This window comes from Phascolarctos cinereus, unplaced genomic scaffold (assembly GCF_003287225.1).
Source record: "Phascolarctos cinereus isolate Bilbo 61053 unplaced genomic scaffold, phaCin_HiC Scaffold_5;HRSCAF=322, whole genome shotgun sequence".
NCBI lineage: Eukaryota > Metazoa > Chordata > Mammalia > Diprotodontia > Phascolarctidae > Phascolarctos > Phascolarctos cinereus.
The window spans coordinates 130,374,096-130,393,512 of record NW_027555958.1 but is presented as its reverse complement, the minus strand read 5'-3'; the positions used below and the strand labels follow the sequence as shown (position 1 = coordinate 130,393,512).

At 40.1% G+C, this 19,417-nt stretch overlaps 1 protein-coding gene across 1 annotated transcript in view; it reads left to right on the top strand.

Annotated features, from left to right (window-relative positions):
• The first annotated feature begins 4,065 nt into the window (after positions 1-4,065).
• Positions 4,066-19,417, top strand: part of RSPO3 (R-spondin 3) — a 104,355-nt gene continuing 89,003 nt past the window's right edge. The window contains exon 1 of the mRNA XM_020986991.2: positions 4,066-5,186. Within this exon, the coding sequence (XP_020842650.1) occupies positions 5,090-5,186 (97 nt within the window). The 5' untranslated portion in view covers positions 4,066-5,089. The remainder of the gene's footprint in view (positions 5,187-19,417) is intronic.

Genomic DNA, 19,417 nt, shown 5'->3' with positions numbered 1-19,417 from the left:
AAAAGATTTTCCCCATAACTAAAACACTTCCAACTTGGCTGAACTCCCCAGAGTTTATACTTCCCTGACATATGCTTTAAGAAGTCAGAATTATACTGATGCTATAATGAGAGAATCAAAGTAGGAAGCTAATGGCTAGAGAAATTAAATGATTTGACCAATGTCACACAGCTCCTAAGTGAGGAACTTAGAGTAATACAAGACTTTCCCTTATTATCTAGTCCAATGCTCTTTCCACCATGCTTCCTCTTTTTGGACATTCCTGAAAAGTTATATCTAAAGCAAATATTGAGAAAATGTTCAATGTACTAGATAATATGCAAAGTCTCTTTTAGATGAAACTTGCTGAGAATTGCTTTGTAAAGGGAACTTTTTATAAGTTCCCTTTACAAACTTTCCAATACCAGTATCATCGATTTAAATCTGAAAAGACTTCAGAGACCATCTTTTCATGGCTTAGAAACTAAGGGTTAAGTATTGGATTGTCTTAAAGTGAAGCATACTGAGCTATGCCTGCTATAATTGTATGTGGCTTATCATTTGTTCATGAGAAAACAGAAATCTTTCTTAATGAAGATTAATATCCCACATAATCTATTTTTCCAAAGCTGTGTGCTTTTTTTTTTAAATAGCAATCAATGATAATTTCCCCTCCAAAAACATTGTTTGTACTTGATGCACTGGTTTCAGTGTCACTTTTCAGTGACAAAATATTGTTGTCTGCTCTTTTATATGTATAAATTCTAGCTGCATCTGTTTCATAGGACCCCTACACTAGTACTCTATTCAACTGATTCAGCCAGATGCCTCCAAATCTTCTAACTCCTACTATGCCCCTGCAAGCATTGGGAAACAAGAAAAAGAGTTCAACTTTTTCAGGCAATGCATGTTAGCTTTGTGGTATAATAACTGATGTCAGCCTGAACCTTGCCAACAATCTCACATCACAACTAGTTACATCCCCTTCCAAACTATTGGGCTCAAGCTCTTTCGAGAGCAAACCCACCCAACCCCTCCCCCCTCCACATATTTGCAGTATAGATTCAACAATATGACAGTCATTTTCTTTTTTTACAATGTCACTGTTGCAAAGGACAAAAATAGTTTGTTACTGCCTGGGATTGAGGGTGGGGGGTGAAGAGAGAAGAGGAAAAGAGGGAAGGAGAATGAGATAACAAGCTATGAGTATGATGGTCCCTACCTCTCCATCTATCTACCATCTGCCACTTCTCTCCTATAAAACAGCTCCAGGGAACGTAGTGATTTCTAATGAAAAAATGAACACAAATTGCACTTTTGAAGGCAGGGCTCTTATACTAAACATATTTGGATTTGTATTATGGAGTTAATTGAAGCTTCTAATGCTTATGTGAGCATTGTATCCTACAGAAATAATATGCATTATGCTGCACAAAGTACACCAAGTAATGTTTTCACATGCTGCATAGACAGATGAGGAAGTGTAAGGCTCAGTCACGCAAATAAACATTAGTAGTAGTGTGGCACCACTGATCATGAAAAAACTACTCTAAAGCACATCGTCAGGAAAGTAAGAATATACCCACAGTTTATTTAATACTTTCCTGATGTTTCCTCTAAATAGCATTTATTTCATACCCTAGTCTTAGAATTCCTTCCCCTAAACTGCTTCAGTAGCTACAGTTCCTCCCCACCCCTTTTCCCCCTTTATTCACTTTGCCATTCTGGTCACATTGAAATCTACAAGTGTCTGCACAACAAATATGGAGAAGTAAATATCTTTGCAGTCATTTAGATCTCTAAAGTTGTTCACTGAATTGCTTTTTTATGTCCCTCTTGCAATCTCATCCCATCTGGCTCAAGTATCCTGGATTAGAAAGGCTCTCCCTAGAGTCCTTTTCAAAGGGAGCCTCCCACAGTCCTTTAAATCCCCCAAGTTTTATGGTACAGATATTCAAGATCAGATCTGTTAAATAAGAAGAGGAGACTGAGAAAATCAGACACAGAAAGGTAGATTGGCTTCTTAATTGGATAGCTCAACTGAAATCATCTGTTGTTTATTACTATTCCTGTTCCAAAACTCATATACTCATGGATGTACAAATGGCCAATTTTCAAAGATTTTTTCAAAGTGGTGCATTGCTATCATTTCTTTGTGAAGAAAGGGGAAAATATTCCAACTGTGAGAAGATAAATTTTGCCAAACAGGAATGGGAGTTCTTGGAAATCCCTCCCCCCTCAAAAAAAACCAAACTTATTATGACACCTTTGGTAAAGGCTCTTCAAATAACTAACTGAAAGCAAATATGATGCCTACTTTAGTTCATAAGACGGTGCCAGGTGTATGCAATCACAAATAATATTGTATTAAGTAAATAGCCGAGACCTACTCTTCTCTCAAGTTCTATCTTTTGTCAGCCTGACAAGAATTCATATTCCGTGTGTGCTCCCTGTTACACCCTAGCCATTTTGGAGTGTCTTCACTTCGGACTCCATTAAATGGACTCCTGAGACTTGTGGTAATTTCTAGTATTGCAAGTTTGCAAAATGGAGTAGATGGGGAGGTGTCCTTTCTTCTCCTCTGCTTTATCACTAGCCTTTTTGAAGCAAACCTAATAAAACCTAAGAATAGGAAAGATTATACACAAAGGGAGGAGAGAAAAAATATGACCCTCACATTGTTTTCCTGGGAAACTCTGGCTCTGGCATGTCTTCTAAACCCAAATAATTTGGACAATCTCCAAAAAAGCATGGTCCCTTTGAAATCAATTGGAATCTTCCTGAATGGTAAAGAAATCGTCCAACAGATATCCCCCTACTTTAATTACAAAACACAGATAAAATTATATGATTCTGTGAATTATTCTAAAGAGGCTATAGGGTTCTTGACCTGCACCTCCAGACCTCATCAATTAACATTGGAAAGCTAACAGATCTGTGCTTCTGAGAAAAGAGGTGGGAAGATCACCCACGACTAACTACATAGGCAGATCTTAGAATATTAGATGTGCAAGTCCTCCATTCCCCTCACCCCAGCCAAGGGTGAGGAAACCTTATTCTCAGTCGCTGCAGGACTCCTCAACCCTCCTTTCCTTCCCCACCCCCATCTCCTCCCGTAGACTTTCCTGAGTGACAAGAAGAAAGGATCTGAGGTCTCCACATACTGGGAGCAGCTTTCCAAACTTTCATCCCTGCTCACGCGCTGGCAAAAATCCCCCCTAAAGAATCTCTGAATAGTAGTTGAGGGCAGGGAAAGACAGGCAGACAAACTAGCAAGCAGACTAGTAAATAGAGAGAGGAAAAACAGAAAGAGTGAGCCAGAGACAAAGAGATGGCGATAGAGATAGAGACAGAGAAAGGGACAGAGACCAAGATTCGAAGGTTGTGGAGGGAATTACTTGGGGTGGGAGTGAGAGGGTAGGAGAAATCTGCCAGAATGGAAAAGGGCAAAGTTTGGGTGTCTCCTTTTGGGGGGGGGCATGTGGCATGATAGTAATTCCAAAAGAAATGTGTTAAGCACACACACACACACATCTGTGTCCAGCTTCCCCCCCCCCCGCCTCCTTTCTAATAATTCTCGGTAGAGAAGGCAAGTCACCTCAGGAGGACCTGCCTTAAGTCCCTTTGCAGCCTTCTACTTCAGTGAGAGAGGAGAGGAGACGAATGGAGAGGAGAGGAGAGGAGACGAATGAGAGGAGAGGAGAGGAGAGGAGAGGAGAGGAGAGGAGAGGAGAGGAGAGGAGAGGAGAGGAGAGGAGAGGAGAGGAGAGGAGAGGAGAGGACAGGACAGGACAGGGCAGGACAGGACAGGACAGGACAGGACAGGACAGGAGAGGAGAGGAGAGGAGACGGGGGCGGGGGGGAGCAGGAAGAGAGAGGAGAGACCGCAAGCAGAAGGAACCCTGGCCTCAGCGTTGACTTCCCGGAGAGAAGTTATTAAGGGCTGAGCTCCCCTCACAGTTCCGTGGCTGCCCTGGGCATTAGGCGGGGGCGGAGTGGGATGGGCGTGGGTTAAGTGTGGAAAGGAGCCCAACTCCAGGCTGATGCGATGAGAGGATGAGATGAGATGCGTTATCTCACTCTAGCGTAGAAGCCTCAGTCAGCTGCGGCCAGTAACCTAGGCGGTCTTGGCCCCCAGATTCGCCCACCTCTCACCCCACTGGCTGAGGCTGCCCTCCAGCTGGGGTGGGACTTTGCTTCGCATCCACTCCCACCCTCTCCTTTGAATTTTAACTGTTATTTAATTTGCAGCGCGCCTTAGTCAATCCAGGGATGCTCCGCCGGAGCCCGGAGCCCCAGAGCCCCAAAGGCGCCTCTTCCCTTCCTTCTGCCAAGTAATATCGCCTGTACTTTTCCAGATCCCTCTTTCCCTCTGAAATTGAAAGTTCTTGAGGTCGCTCAGGGTTGTTGCTCCAGCAGTTTCCTTCCCCGCCCCCCTAGCTCCCCCCTCCCCCCTCCACTCCCCCCTCCCCTATGGGGTACTCCCGGGAGCCCTGCAGAAGACTGGTGCGGCTCCTGCATGCAAGCAGCAGTAGGAGCTCCAGATTCGCACGCCAAGAGCGCCCTATGGCAACCAGGGCTGTGACCGAGGTGCTGAAGGCAAGCGCTCCCTGCAGCAGCAGCAGCAACAGCCACCGCGGCAGGCAAAGCAGTCTCAGCAGCCGTGGCTACAGAGTCTGAAGCTCCGCCGCAGCCGCCGAAGCCGCCGCCTCGTCCTGCCCCCAGCCCTCAGCCCCCAGACCTTAGCCCTCGGGATCGCCGCCTCCTCGCAACATGCTACCTGAAGCAGCCTCGGCGTGGCGGCTCGCCTCTTCTAGATCCCTCTCCCACCCTGATGACAGCTCTCCTCTAAGATCCGCTGGACTGAATTGCTCGGACAATTTGAAAGTGCAATAATTGATTTCTGTCCTTCCCACCCACTTCGCTTCATTTTCTTCATCTCCCTTCTCCTCCTCATAGCTACTGTCGGATCTGAGCCGAGAAGTTGCTCAGTTGTTTTGGTTATATGCGTAATTATCTATACATCTATATCCATATTTAATAACCACCAACAAAATTAACAACCAAAAAGACAAGGGGGGAAAGGAAGAGACACCATTACCGGGTTACTATGCACTTGCGAGTGATTTCTTGGTTTTTTATCATTTTGAACTTTATGGAATACATCGGCAGTCAAAACGCCTCCAGGGGAAGGCGACAGCGAAGAAGTAAGTGTGGCTTTATTGTATATGTGTACTTGTGCTAAGCCTGGCTGTTCACCTGTCGGGCTGCTCTGAAGTGTCTCTTTCCACCCACCCACCCACCCCCAACCGCCCCCGCTCCCGCCCACTCCACCCCGGCTTGAAGAGGTAACAGCGTTTTATTGAGTAACTGTGACCCGCTTTCCCCCTCCTCTCCCCTTCCCGTCCTTTCCCTTTTGTGGGATTCACTCATACCCCAGAGCTGGGGGAGAGACAGGTTCCTACTGTGGGTTTTTTTCCCCCACCTCCATCTTAACATTCACTTCCCCGACAAGTTTCACCTCCTCATAAAACTCGCCATTCTTTAAAGCTGGGGATCCTATACATTTGTTCGCCCCCTCTTGGACAGAGGGTCTTTGGCCTTTCTCTGAGAGAATCATTTTTATTGGATCCTTCAACAGCAGGCAACTTGGTCCATCTTGCCACTCTCCTAGACGGGTGAGTAAAATATCTTAGAGCCCTCTGAAATGCCTCTCTCTCCAATATCCCGATTGCCCTTGAACTTCATCTTGTACTGATCATTTACAACTGATACCGCCTACTGCTGCCTTGGGAGGATGCTAGAACGAAGCAGGGCCAGGAATAAAAAGGCTCTGTGCAATGAAGTTCTTTGCCTTCGATTAATCGTGAGGATGGAAGCACTTCCCGGGGCTCTCTGAATGGTAGCTGGGAGTGAGAAAAATCCGAAGAGAAAGGTCATTGAAAATATTGGTAACAGTTTCCACTAAATCCAAGCGTCCTTCTGGGTGAATAGAAATACCTTAAGAACAGGCTTGGGACAGTCCAGAGAGGTTTGGAGTAAACACATAGGCACCTTCTTACTCAGAACTATTCCTTCAAACTGTTCTCTTTTATTATTTCTGATCCAGAAGCGAATGAAGTCTTCCTTAGTTGTCTCCAGCCCAGCCAGGAACAGGACAACTGACAGACGATTTTTAACCCAAAAGCAATCCCAATACCTTATCTCCACCTCTCGTTCTTATCCTACTCCTTTTGTCTTTAAAGACTCCCTAGGCTGACCACTTTGCTGAGCAGTCCTAGACCTGGATTGTTTTAAATCCCCATCTCCTCGGAGGCTCCAACACTGAGAGCCAAGCTCACTGTGACCAGAACCATTCCATGAGTCAGTCTGTCCCGAGTCTGAAAGGTGACGCCTGCCCAGAGTCAGAAAGAAGATGAGAGAGAACGGCTCTGTCTTCCTTTGATTCTTCCTTCCCCCACCCCCTACCAAGGTTAATAGCATTTCTGCAAATGGTCCATGGTCTCGGACCCTCTGTACTTCTTTCCCCCGGACTAGGAGTTAGGAGGAACGAAGAGAGGAGAAAGAAGAGATAAGGGAGAAAAAAGAAATCTACTAAGTATTTTCAGCCGTAGTTTAGAGAGATGGGAACTTTTGTCCAAGAACCCAAAATCTAGCCTTTTCCCCCAACTTCCCCATGCTCATTGAATCTGTTTTCCCGGGAGGGTAGAGCCAATAAGAATTAGTTACCAACTTCCCCTCCTCCTTCTTCTCACCCCCCTCCTCCTCCTTTCCTGAATTCCTGTCTCCCTTCAGGAACAGTTCTCCTCCAGTCCTCTTGCTCAGAGAAGCTCTAAGAGAAGGCTGGGGGATGTCAACGTGGAAGAGAAAATACTGACTTTTTTAGTTCGGATTTGGAAATCGCTTCATGGACCGATGTTTGTCTCTGCACCTTTCCCAGTGCCTAACGGTCCCCCTGAAAGCTCCCTTTGTATCGTTTGCCTCGGGTACACAAGGTTTGATTCACCTCGAAATTGCCTTTTAAGAAACATAGCTCAGCAAGAACGCCAGAGGCTCGGGCCCTGCCTTCTAGGCTCTCGGCTCACTTAGCAGGGGGCAGGAGGGACTAAGTTAAACATGTCAGGGCATCCGATTTATTATCGTTGGCCACTGAATGGTTTGTATTCTTCATAGCTTCCCACCCACTCCTTTTAACCCCTGGCCCGGCGGCAGACGAACAGGAGAGGCGGCGGCTCAGGGCTCCAGCAGTGCCCTCTCACCGCTGTCAATCACCACCCTCCCTTCCCCCAAAGAAAGCAAGCAAAGTCGAGTTTAGTCTGAGCTTGATGAGGAAAGGAAAGCGGGGACAGGGCTACTTGTGCTGCCATCAAACACCCACCACCACCCAAACAACGCAACCCAACCCACTGAAAGTAGGTACGAGTTAACTTTGAGCAGGAGTCTAGAGTCCTAACTTTCATCCTAAACTATGAGCTCCAATCTCGAAAGAGGATTCTTGGAGGGGACCAGCCAGTAGAATTAGGAATTAGCCTTAGATAGGAAACTGGGGGGAATCCTTGGGGACAACACGACGTCCACACCTGCTTCAGAAATTGGGTGGAGGCGACCACTTCCTCACTTCTCCATGCATTACAAACCACGATTGCTTTTCCACAAAATAGTTTCACCTGTCTAGCATCTTCCGCTTAAGGTAGGGTTCATGGTCTGTTGACCAGGCCATGCCAGAGTAGAAAAGACGAATTTTTGATGTGTAATGTGGTCTTTGGAAAGTGGGAAGTGCGAATGGGAAAAACAGAGAGAAAAACTCGCTTAGAAAACTTCCATACTCTGCTGCTTCCCATTCTCTCTCCGCACCTTATTCTGCTTTTGCGGTGACTTGTTTGCTGAGCTCCAATACTGTGGAAGGTGCGACCCCTTGTGTTCTCTGCGGAGACAGACAAGATGCTGTATGCAGGTGCAGTACAGAACTCTGGAGGATGAGCAAAGAAGGGGTGAGAGAAGAAAATGAAGGAAGATTTGGGAAGAAAGAAACTCAAGGCCAACCCCTTTAGACAAATTTAAGTGGTGACATCTTAACGACAGGCGGGTTATTTGGAAACAAATTGGTGTCTGTCTTTCCCCTAGTTAGGGTCTTGGAAAAGATTTGCTATTTTAAACAATGGGCTCTGAGGAAGTGGACAAAGAAGAGACACAGGTTGACCAGACAGTCCTCCTAAAGACAGCCAGCATATAACATTCAGGTCTGTTTTCTCCAGCTTGGAGATAAACAGTTACTCTTTCGATAAGATTGTTAGCATTCAGCCTAAGTCACTATCAGATAAGAAGTTGTGAATAGAAAAATGGAGTAAAGATAATTGCTCTTTTTATCTAATTTATCATTTTATCTATCTTCTAATTGTCTAGTGCTTTTTCAGTCTACACATTCCTAAAATGTCTTCTTATAAATATTAAATATTTCCAAGTAACTTTAACAAGGGTCATTATAAAAAATATGAGATTCAGTCAATGTGAGCTCTCTTGGAAAACACCTATCTTACTCCCTACTCCCACCTAATACGAAAGAGTAACCTGATTTCCTCCTATGAAAATGCTAACATTTTAACAAGCAGTTTTGTAAAAGAGCAAGGAGCTATAGTGAACAAATATGTGGTTTCTGCCTTTCATCTGTTTGGATTGACACACCAGGAAGAAATGACAACACCTGGATTTAACTAAGTCCCAGCAAAGCAATTATTATTGATTCATGAAATGATTTTAGGCACTTGATGCAAAATCCAAAACCTTGGTTTACATTATTAAGACCAACACAATAATCCCACTATTTCGGTTTGGGCAAATCCCTTAGCTTCTCTGTATTTCAGTCTTTCTGTTGGTACCATAAGATGTAAGTTGTGAGGATCATTAAGAAAGAAATTTGATGGTCTCTCTGGAAGGAGAAAGATAAAAGTTACAAACTCTCATTTATCCTGAATGGTCAGGGAGTAAGATTGTTCTGCATTACTAACTAGTCAGTTAAATAGAATAATTAATAGATAAATTATCAACTTTTAAAGAACTGGATCAAATGTTAAGACATTAACATTTTTAAAAAGTAATAAACATAGTGGTCTTATCAGCATGATTCAGATAGCATTTTAGGAGCTTGCTGTGTTTCAAGGTAGTATGGGGGGAAAACTGATTACTTGAGGGTCAGTTACCTAGATTCCAGATAAACAGAAATTAACCATAGACCATAAAAACCCAATTACTCTATATAGAGATTAAATGGAACATAATCATTTTAATGTTTCTCTCTTTTCCAAAACAATTCTTAGAAGGAAAGCATATTTAAAAAAGAAAATCTGTGTAGAAAGCCAATTAAATTTAATACTGGGAAAATAATTTTAACTAATTGTTAAACCCACACAAGCTTATAAGAAAATGCTCTGCCATTGTTTTTTAGGTATTGAACTGCTTCTATATGCTTAACATATTTCTTGGTGACTAGGTTGCTAAAAGGTTGTTTTAACAATCCATATGAATCATAAACGAACCCACCATGCATTTTTATTCATTGTTGCTTTTCTTTTTCTGAAATTGGAGTTTGAATGTTGCTTGATAATGCAATTCTGTTACTCAATGTTTCTGCCCTCAGTCATTCATTGGGGAGGGAATTGGATTTACTGACAGAGACAAGTGTAAAATGTTCTGGGAAAAGTACGTTCTGGTATACATAATAATAATTGCACAATAATATTGTAAATCAAGCTCACAAAACCAAACTTATATGTAGTAATAGATATAAAAACAATAGACAAAAGAAATTTAATTGTTTGAATCCTATCTTAATCACCATTCCAATATTAGGATCACTTGTGAGTTATCCCTTTATTTCATCTTTTTCATCTTTTGTTTATTACTTCCATATAAACATCCTACTTAAAATATCAGAAATGGTGATGTGTTGCCATTTTAGTGCTAAGTTACTGTAAGTAAACCAATGGGGAATATAGGAAAGAATGTGAAACAGATTTGCTATTAACATTTCAACATTTCTTTAAGGATGAAATATGAACAGTATTTCCATTAGCATGTGGTAAAACTTTGTTACAACATTCTTCCATCGAAAGTTTGCCCCATACATAACATTCGACAAATTTGGCCCCCAGAAAACATGGCAAAGAAATCTCACTATATAGTAAAATTTAACTTTAAGATTATTATAGGGAAATTCTAGCTACATTGCTTCCATAAAAATGAATTTATTGGGCAGCTAATCGCTTTAGACGATTTGAGCCCAGAGAGAAAGAGAGAGCTCTAGCTTGTTTCGACATTCCTAAAATCTAATCTGGTATATTTAGACAAATGTTTAATCTTACAAAAAGTACCAGAGTTATTTTTGACCCTATGTAGAAGCAACAGGAGTCTTTGAAAGAGTAAAAGACTCCACCATCTCCAAACTTGTGATTAATTACAGTGTAAGGATAATCTGTTTGTCAAAATCAAACTACTTTGGATACAGTGCATTACTAAGAAGCTCTTTCCACCTTTGCAAGTTTCTTCCATCCAAATGTTGTATATTGGACAATGAACTGAATTCTCCCTCCCCCACTTCACCACTCATTCTATTTCCCCACCTCCCTTCCCACTCACCTCCCCACACACACACACCAAAAAAATCCATCAAATATCCTTTCCCAAATAGTGAATTCTTGAAATACCATCAGTGTGGGTATTGAGTTTCATGAAATGCAAGAGTCAACTTTAGTTACCATTAGGAAAACATCATTCAATTTTGAGAGCATGGTAAGGATCATGCAGGACAGTGTGTTGAAATTACATATTCCTCTTGGTTAGGATGGTTTCCTTGATTAACATCGAATTCTACACTGACATTCTTTGTGTAACACCACTTCAGTTTTCTAAAATTTGCCAAAGATTAACTTTTAGGGGAACATTGTAAATTGCATAAAAGAAATTGCTTTTACTAGTTATACTTGAGAAAGAATGTGATCTTTTCCAATGGCTAGTTTGCAAAATTTCAAATAATTACATTATTTTAAAATGTACTGTATGTTTGGTGATAGATGTTTTGAAATGCCTTATTTTATGGTCTTGCAAATATACCTTGAGGAAATGGAGAATATGTAAAATATACATCTAAAAGGAAAGGTGCTACTTCTTTCCCTATTTAATGTATTCAGCCTATGGGATCTTTCCATTCAGGAATATTTCAGGCATTCTTACTCTCTAACCATCATCCAGTCATACTGAGAAGAATGGAATGTTCCATTTTGGGACATAGCGGGGGTGTTCAGAATGTTAACCTCTGATTGCCATTGAGTGCTAGGAAATCCTATTTTCTGCTTCAAAGGTTTCAACTACTTGAGACTTTCAAGCAAAATACCTGAATTCTTTTAACATAAGGAGAGCTTGAATAATTTCAAAAATTCCATTTTTAAAGTATGGTTGCAGGTGCCTCTTATCTGATAAGAGCATTTCTGTCTTATTTGTAATCTTGGCATTGAACCTAGTCACCATCTGCTGTTACTACAAGGAATCCTGCTGAAAATTATTCCAGAAAATTTCAATGGTTCTGAACAGCACACATGCCCAATTAAAATAATGCTTTGAAATTAATACATAGGTTTAATATGAGAGGTAACTAGCTCTTATAAAATGTCATCTTGTTCATGTGCAGTTTCATCTGGCCTATAGATCAAGTGTCTGTCTCTGCTTTACTATAGACACCAGGCTGTAGAGAAGTTAATTTAGAGTAGGAAGCCTCGTGTGATGGAAATAACTCAGAACTGTGAGTCAGGAGAACAGGGTTCTGGTTTCAGCTCTGCTACTAGCTGTAAAAACTTGAGCAAATTAAATTATTTCCTTAAGCAAAGTTTCCTCATCAATAAAATAAGAGTTAGTCTGTCTATATTATTTCCATGGTTGGTTGATTCAAGCTCCAACTGCTAATGATTCTAATTTCTTAGTAAGCCATAAGCAATAAAAAGAAGAATTAGATGATCCCAAATCCAATTTCCTTATCCAACATACCTAGACCCATTTGAAATTTTATTACAATGTAACTGAAGATCACCTTGCAACACTTCATTATTATGAAACCTGTACAAGTACAAAGCATATTCATTATTCACTAGCTGACCCCCTATGGTGAGCTAGTACAACTGGTCCAGTTACTAATGCTGCAACCCAAGCAATAGAGTGGTGGCATTTTGCCTCAGCCCCAATCTGGGATTTAGTTCTACGAAGGCAGAATTAAAAGTGTTCCAGAGCTAGTGAAAGATGAGAGAGAGAGAGAGAGAGAGAGAGAGAGAGAGAGAGAGAGAGAGAGAGAGAGAGAGAGAGAGAGAGAGAGAAGGACTTGCCCTCAGCCTTGAGTCCTTTTTTTTTTTTAGGCAATTGGGGTCAAGTGACTTGCCCAGCATCACACAGCTAGTAAATGTCAAGTGTTTGATCTGAGGCTGGATCCGAACTCAGGTCCTCCTGACTTCAGGCTGGTGCTCTATTCACTGCACCACCTAGCTTCCCCAGCTTTGGGTCTTCTAAATGGCAAGTAGTGCACTCTGTCTCTAGACAACCAGGAAGGGAAGTGGAGGCACTTGGACTTTTCCCCTTGAGAAATACAACTCCCAAGAAATAAAATTCTACTCAAGAAGTATTAAAATGTCCAGCATGAGTCAGACTCCATCCTAACCACTTTGTTCATTGAGTTTTTATGTCAAACCCTTGAGGAAATAGAATTAGATGTAGAATCACCAAATCCTGGAATGTCAGAATTGGAAGGGACCTTGAAGGTCTAATCCAATGGCCTTGTTTTATAGATGAGGAAACCAGAGAAGTTATGACACTTGTCCAAGCTCACACACTAGAGACAGAAACAATAGGTATTAATCTTTCTCCTATAACCACTGCCCCATAGATCTAACCACTGACTGAAGGAAGAAAGGAAGGAAATGGCATTTATTAGGCACCTAACATACACCAAGCATTGTGCTAAATGGTCCTTGCAACAACCCTTGGAGGTAGCTGCTTTTATTATACTCGTTACACAATTGCGAAAACAGAAGCAGACAGAGGGTAGTGATTTGTCCAGGGTCATACTATTAGTAAACATATGCATCTGGATTTGAACTCAGGTCTTTTGGACTCCAGGCCTAGTTCTGTATCTGTATGTGCAGCTAGAGATATAAGACATAAATTGCTTTTTTTGTAATTTCACTGCAACTGTTTTCTGATTGACTGGTCTTACTCTTGCCTCCTACTGGTTCATATAGTTAATTATGTTGTAGAACTGCACAACTCAACCAGCTAATTATAATAACCTGAGTCAATCCAGACAGCTCCAAGGCCAAAATTTTCGGACTTTAAGAACAGGCAGAGATTTGGGGGCTCATCTAGTCCACTCTCTTCACATGGCAGATGAAGAAACTGAGGCACAGTGGTGATATAAGTTACTTGATCTCACAGGAAGCTCGTGGACAGAACCAGAGCCCAGGTTTCTGGACTCCTAATGTTCTTTCTGAATGGCATGTGGCAGTTAATTTTAGTCAGGGCATCTAAAAGCAATCCTCAGGTTATTTCTGTCACTTACACTCTGCTATAAATCACTCTATCTATAAACCCTCAGGAAACACCTGATATTCGACACCTGCTATCCATGAGTTTGGTATTGGTGAAGTAGGATGTCCCACACCTCAGCCTGCTGCCTCTTGACTGGGCAGGGTGGAGGATATGGTCATCTTCAGTAAATAAAAAGATGGGGGGAAGAAGAAAGAAGAAGGTAAAATCCAGTTGAATTTAATAAGGTAGGTGGTGCAGTGGATAGAATGCCAGACCTGGAGTCAGAAAGATCCATCTTCCTGAGTTCAAATTCAGCCTCAGATACTTACTAGCTGTGTGACCCTGGACAAGTCACTTAACTCTGTTTCCTTCAGTTTCTTCATCTATAAAATGAGCTGGAAAAGGAAATGGCAAATCACTCCAGTAGCTTTATCAAGAAAACCCCAAAGAGTCAGACAGCACTGAAAAAAGACTGAACAACAACAAAGAACTGCTGAATCATCTGTCATAGGCTATACAAATGATGATGATAGTACTTTAAAACTTGTAAAGCACTTTATATAAACTGTTACATCTGTCTTCATAATAATTTTGTGAGGCGGATATTTTAGGTGTTATTAGCCACATTTTGCAAATAAGGAAACTGAGCCTTAGGGAGGTTAAATTACTTAACCTGTTATCAGTAAGAACCTGTAAAGGGCTTCTAATTCAGGTAGGAATGCATCTGTTTTCTGAACCTTAGGCTGTATTTTTAAGCAATGAGCAAGGCTTTCTAAAATGGTTAGAGAGAACCACTCTTCATATTTGTTAAGCACAATTAACCATAGCATGCAGTACTGTATATCTTGACTATTGTTAACTATTCAATATATTACTTTCAACTTTGGGATTTTTTACTCATCCTACAGTTTCCCTATTATGCACAGTCATACAAAATGTTTGCTAGGGTTTTAAGTTATAATGCTGTTTACCAAGTCCTAAGAAGACAAAGTCACCAGATCACCATTATGTTCACAAATTCATTTATTAAGAGAATGTTTTATGCAAAAAACATTATAGTGGCTTGAGGTGGGGCTAAGGTAGAAAGATGAATAAGGCAGTAAGACCCTATCTTATTTTTTCCTATATGTCATATATTCCCTCCAAAAAGTAATATAATATAATATAATATAATATAATCCAACCCAACATAACATAATACAATATAATACTATATAATACTATACAGTATTTACTTTGCACAAGAGATTTATAAAACAAGGTAGTAAAGCAGAAGCATGCATAAACTCCAGAACCTGATGCAATTTTTCCAAAAATTGCATCACCTGGATATAGGAAAAACCGTCTTTTCCTGCTTTCAAGAGTAGTATTTGCTTAGAGGTGGAAGGGAACCTTAGAAATTATCAAATCCAATCCCCTCATTTTTCAAATAAGAAAAGAAACCTGGGGAAAGAAAGTTATATGCCCAAGTTTACACAGCTAGAAAGGAGTGTAGCTATGACTTAAACCCAGGTCTTTAGACTCTAAATCAGGAGGGCTCTATTTCCAAAAGTAGAGCTGTAGAAAATGAATGTCTGTTTTTACAGCACCTGCACCTCACCTCCTCTTTTCTGATTTTGTCTACCTTTCCCCTTCCAGTCTAACACATCCTACCATTTTACGACTTCTATTTAAAGGAAGCCAGATTTTCAAAACCTGTCTTTTTCTTTGCTTAAGTTCTTCTAAGAGTTTGGATTGGGTTTAGATTCTTACTACAGAACAAATTTAGAATCACCTTAAAACATCTTATTACAAGTGAATATAAATTAAAGTTATGTACTAAATTCTCTCTCACACACAGAAAAGTCTGCAGAAAACTAGCTGGTAAGCATATTTATAATTATACCCCAATACAAAGCACATTCCTCAGAGTAAATGGTAGCACGGAGCCCCGTTTTATAACCACATGATATAAACCACTACCACACAACATAAAATAACAGAATTTGCAAGCTGCTTTTTTTTAGAACATTATTTTCTTAACATATACTCAATAGATTGGTAAGGAAAAGAACAGCAAGTTTCTCACTGTGGCTTGTCCTCTCATCCACCTTTATATATTAGTTGCACAATTATTCAAAAGCATATTGAACCTGGATAATGATTTCTTTTAAGCAAATGGTTTAAATGTATAATAAAAGATGTCCTACATTAGTTTTTAAATTTTGCTTTTCTAATTCAATCCAATTCAGTGAACATTCATAAATTACTTATACTATATATAAACCATTATGTTAGATACTGTCCTTACCCTTTAGGCATTTATATTCTAAAGCAATAATGATTATTTATGTAGTAAGTTTAGTTCATCAAAGCATTGAGATAGATGATTGGTAGATAGAAAGATCAATGAAAGAGAGAAAGAAAAGAGAAAGAGACAGACAGACAGACAGAGACAGAGACAGAGACAGAGAGAGAGACAAAGACAGAGAGCCTGGACCTGTAATTTCATTGATATGTGTGGAATTTCCAGGTAAGGAAAAGATCTTTGACCAATATAAATTAACACCTTCTCTGAAACTTATAGCCTTAGAGAGATCCCCAGAGCACTAAGGGTTAAGTAATTGCCCAGGGTCATACAACTAATATGTTTATGTCTTTCTCTAACAATAAAGGCATCTTCATGATGCCTGAAACCTATAACTTCAGCTATTTTGAACTGAAACACTGATGATGGTAACTGTTGTTCAGAGCTCATTCTTAATGATCACATCAGTGTGTGTGTTCACTTCAACAGTATAGATCAAAATCCATATATATAGGTGTCTGTACCATTTTAAACTTTATAGCTTTAATAGCTTAAAGCTGCACTAAGACTTTTGGGATACCTTACGCATTTTATCATCTTGTGGGGCTCTTGTCCCATCCTCTCACAAATCCTCAACAGAAGATCTATCTAGCATCCTACATGCCTTCCTCTAAATATTTTTGAATTATGTGGATATAAATGTAATGCCTGGGTTATCCATCTATTACCCCTTGCCATTGCTACCCGTTCCGACCATTTCCTCTTCCAGTCAGTCATTGTTTTGGGACATGTAAATAATTATAGGTCCTTGAGAGACTGCAATTAAAAAAAGCTAAGATATACACAAATAGCTTCAGAATAAGGCAGTGTATGAGAAGTGAATAGCACTCATTATTTAAGACATACAGGAATTTAGAGGGGGGAGGGAAGCACTTTTGACTAGAGTCATCACAGAAGGTTTGAAAGAGGAGGCATTTCAGGAAGTAGATTTTTTAAAATAACCATGTTCAGTGCCCACGGCATGTATAGGATTTTAGGATTTACCTTCAGAAGAGATCTTTGATATCATTTAATCCAAAGTCCCTTCCAATTCTTAAGTCCTACAAGTCCACATAATACATATCGAGAGACATAATGGTACCATGAATATAGTGCTAGCCTTGGAACCATAAAGACCTGAGTTTGAATTCTGCCCATTGTGTGTGTTACTTATGAGTATTTAGCTTTATTTTTCTGAATCTCAGATTCCTCATTGTAAAAGTAAATAATAAGTGGAGTCTCTCCTCCATGGATTTGTTTCAACCATCACATAAGACAACTTATGTAAAGCACTTTGAAAACTTTAAAGAACTAGTATTAGATTAATCAAAAGATTACTTCTCAGTAAAACTTATTGGTATCAATGCCATTCTTCATTACATAGGAAATCATCTTTCCTGCCTTCCACCTCCCACTTCTGCTTATTCGTCATAGAATTTTTGAAGGCTAACTAACTTTCTCTGCCCTCAAGAGGCTTATGTTTCACTGTTAAATCAGGACATTGTGGTCCACACACTACTGCTGTTACATTAATTTGTTTCTAATTATATTTATTGTTATGTTCAATGATTTCAAAACTCCATGCATTACAGTTCGGATGAGAACCTGTGCTACCCAAGTGCCCCTGGTAGCACCTGAAACAGATAAGAGGAGCATTCTCTCCCTTCTTATTTTAACTTATACCTTTTCCTCTTTTTCCCTCCTTCTCCTTTCTTCCTCAATCAGCAATATATGTTTTTTCCGTATATGTTTTTTGCACATCCACTACATTCAAAATACTGTAACACATGTTTCTCTTACTGTTTATCACTCCCCTTTTTCTTTCTTCCACTCTTTTTTCACAGAATCATCAAAATTTTAGAGTTGGCAGGCACCTTAGCAGCCCTATTGCCCCACTTATGCCTTTCTCTTATAAGATTTTAGTTCTCATTCCACTTTATTGGTGGCATTTATGAATAATGAAGTTGTTGACACTTACTTTAGAATTGCTTTAGAATGACATCATTTTAAATAAGGCTTTAAGATCACACAAACTTAAAGAGAATATCTCACTTAGGACATGGGGGAAATGCCTGTTGGTTTGTTGGTTTGTTTGTTTAGTTAAACACTAAAATTCCTCTATATAAATTTATTGCCATGGTAGACTACTGGCTTTTGTCTTTATCCAGAGGAGCTATCTTTATGTCTTTACGATGCCAGACCAAGTCAGTAACTTGGGCTATTTCTCACTAAAGCACTAATGATGGTAACTTTCACTCAGAGCTAATTCTTAATGGACCCATAAGATGGTAACTCTAATTTAAGAGTAACTGTTGTACAATGACAATTGTTGACAATCATGCAGATAGTCTGAGGATCAGACAATCAGAGGCTGCTGTTGTAAGAGATGTGATGTGGATAAAGAGCAGTTTAAAATATAAAGCTATAATATAAGAGTCCATTATGCATCAAAAGAGCATTGTTTATCCACATGACATTTCCCTAGCACAAACACTCAAACTGATAGAGATAGTCTCAGCCACAGAGAACAAATAGGAGAGAGAAGGGAAGAAAGAGCAAAATACACATAGTAGGGCAAGAGAGTGGATTTAATGAATGTGTGTTTCATTTAAAAAAATGAGCTTGGGGTAGGGGAGTGGATGACATGGGATAGAAAACGTTTGAAATTTAATGAGACAAAGGGAGAGTGGAAGGAAAGGGGCAGTTGTGGACACGAAATATGAACATATTTCAGCAATTACTATAAAGACTATAAACAATATCTATTATTAAATCTTTATTTAAGGAATAAATCTTTAAATCTTTACTTAAGGAAAACCAGTATTTTCCATTTTATCTTATCCAAGATAATAGTGATATACTACAGATATTCCCTTCAAAGAGATGCCAGGACTTCCCAAAGAAAAGGATATTCATTCCATTTTATATGTTCTATAATTTCTAACTTACTAACTACTGAGAATGAGGAAAATGAGTAGAAATCATCATTTTAACTGTAAAGTTATTTCAGACAATAGTTTGAGGGTAGGTTGTTTCTCATGGCTTCTATCTTCTTTTCCTTCTTTCTTTATTTACTCTTCCTTGGATGCTTATCTTTTTGACCCAGCCTTTTATTTTATTTTATTTAGTCCTTGAATGATTTTCAATGCCTTGTCACCAACAAGGAAAAGCTCCCTATAAAGGTCAAACCTAATGCTCAGCTAGCTGAGAAGGCCCCACTTTAGGATTCGGGGCCCCAGTGAATTACAATAAGACAAAATCCCAGGAGCCCAATTGCCAAAAAGTAATTAGGTTGGGGGAAACACAGACTCAACTCCTGGGAAGAGAGACTGGTCACAGCAGGCTGAAGCCACTGCCCTGCTGTTGCCAGACTTAGTTGTTTCCCCTTCAGGATTGGATAAAATCATCCAAGCTACAGAGCACAGGAAGTCCATCAGAAAACAATGGCTTTTCCACCAATTTTTTTTCCTCAATGGCTTATTCAAGCAGGGCATGTAACACATGCAGATAGGCCACCAATACGTGCTTAGTTCCTTTTATTTCTGTCTTGTA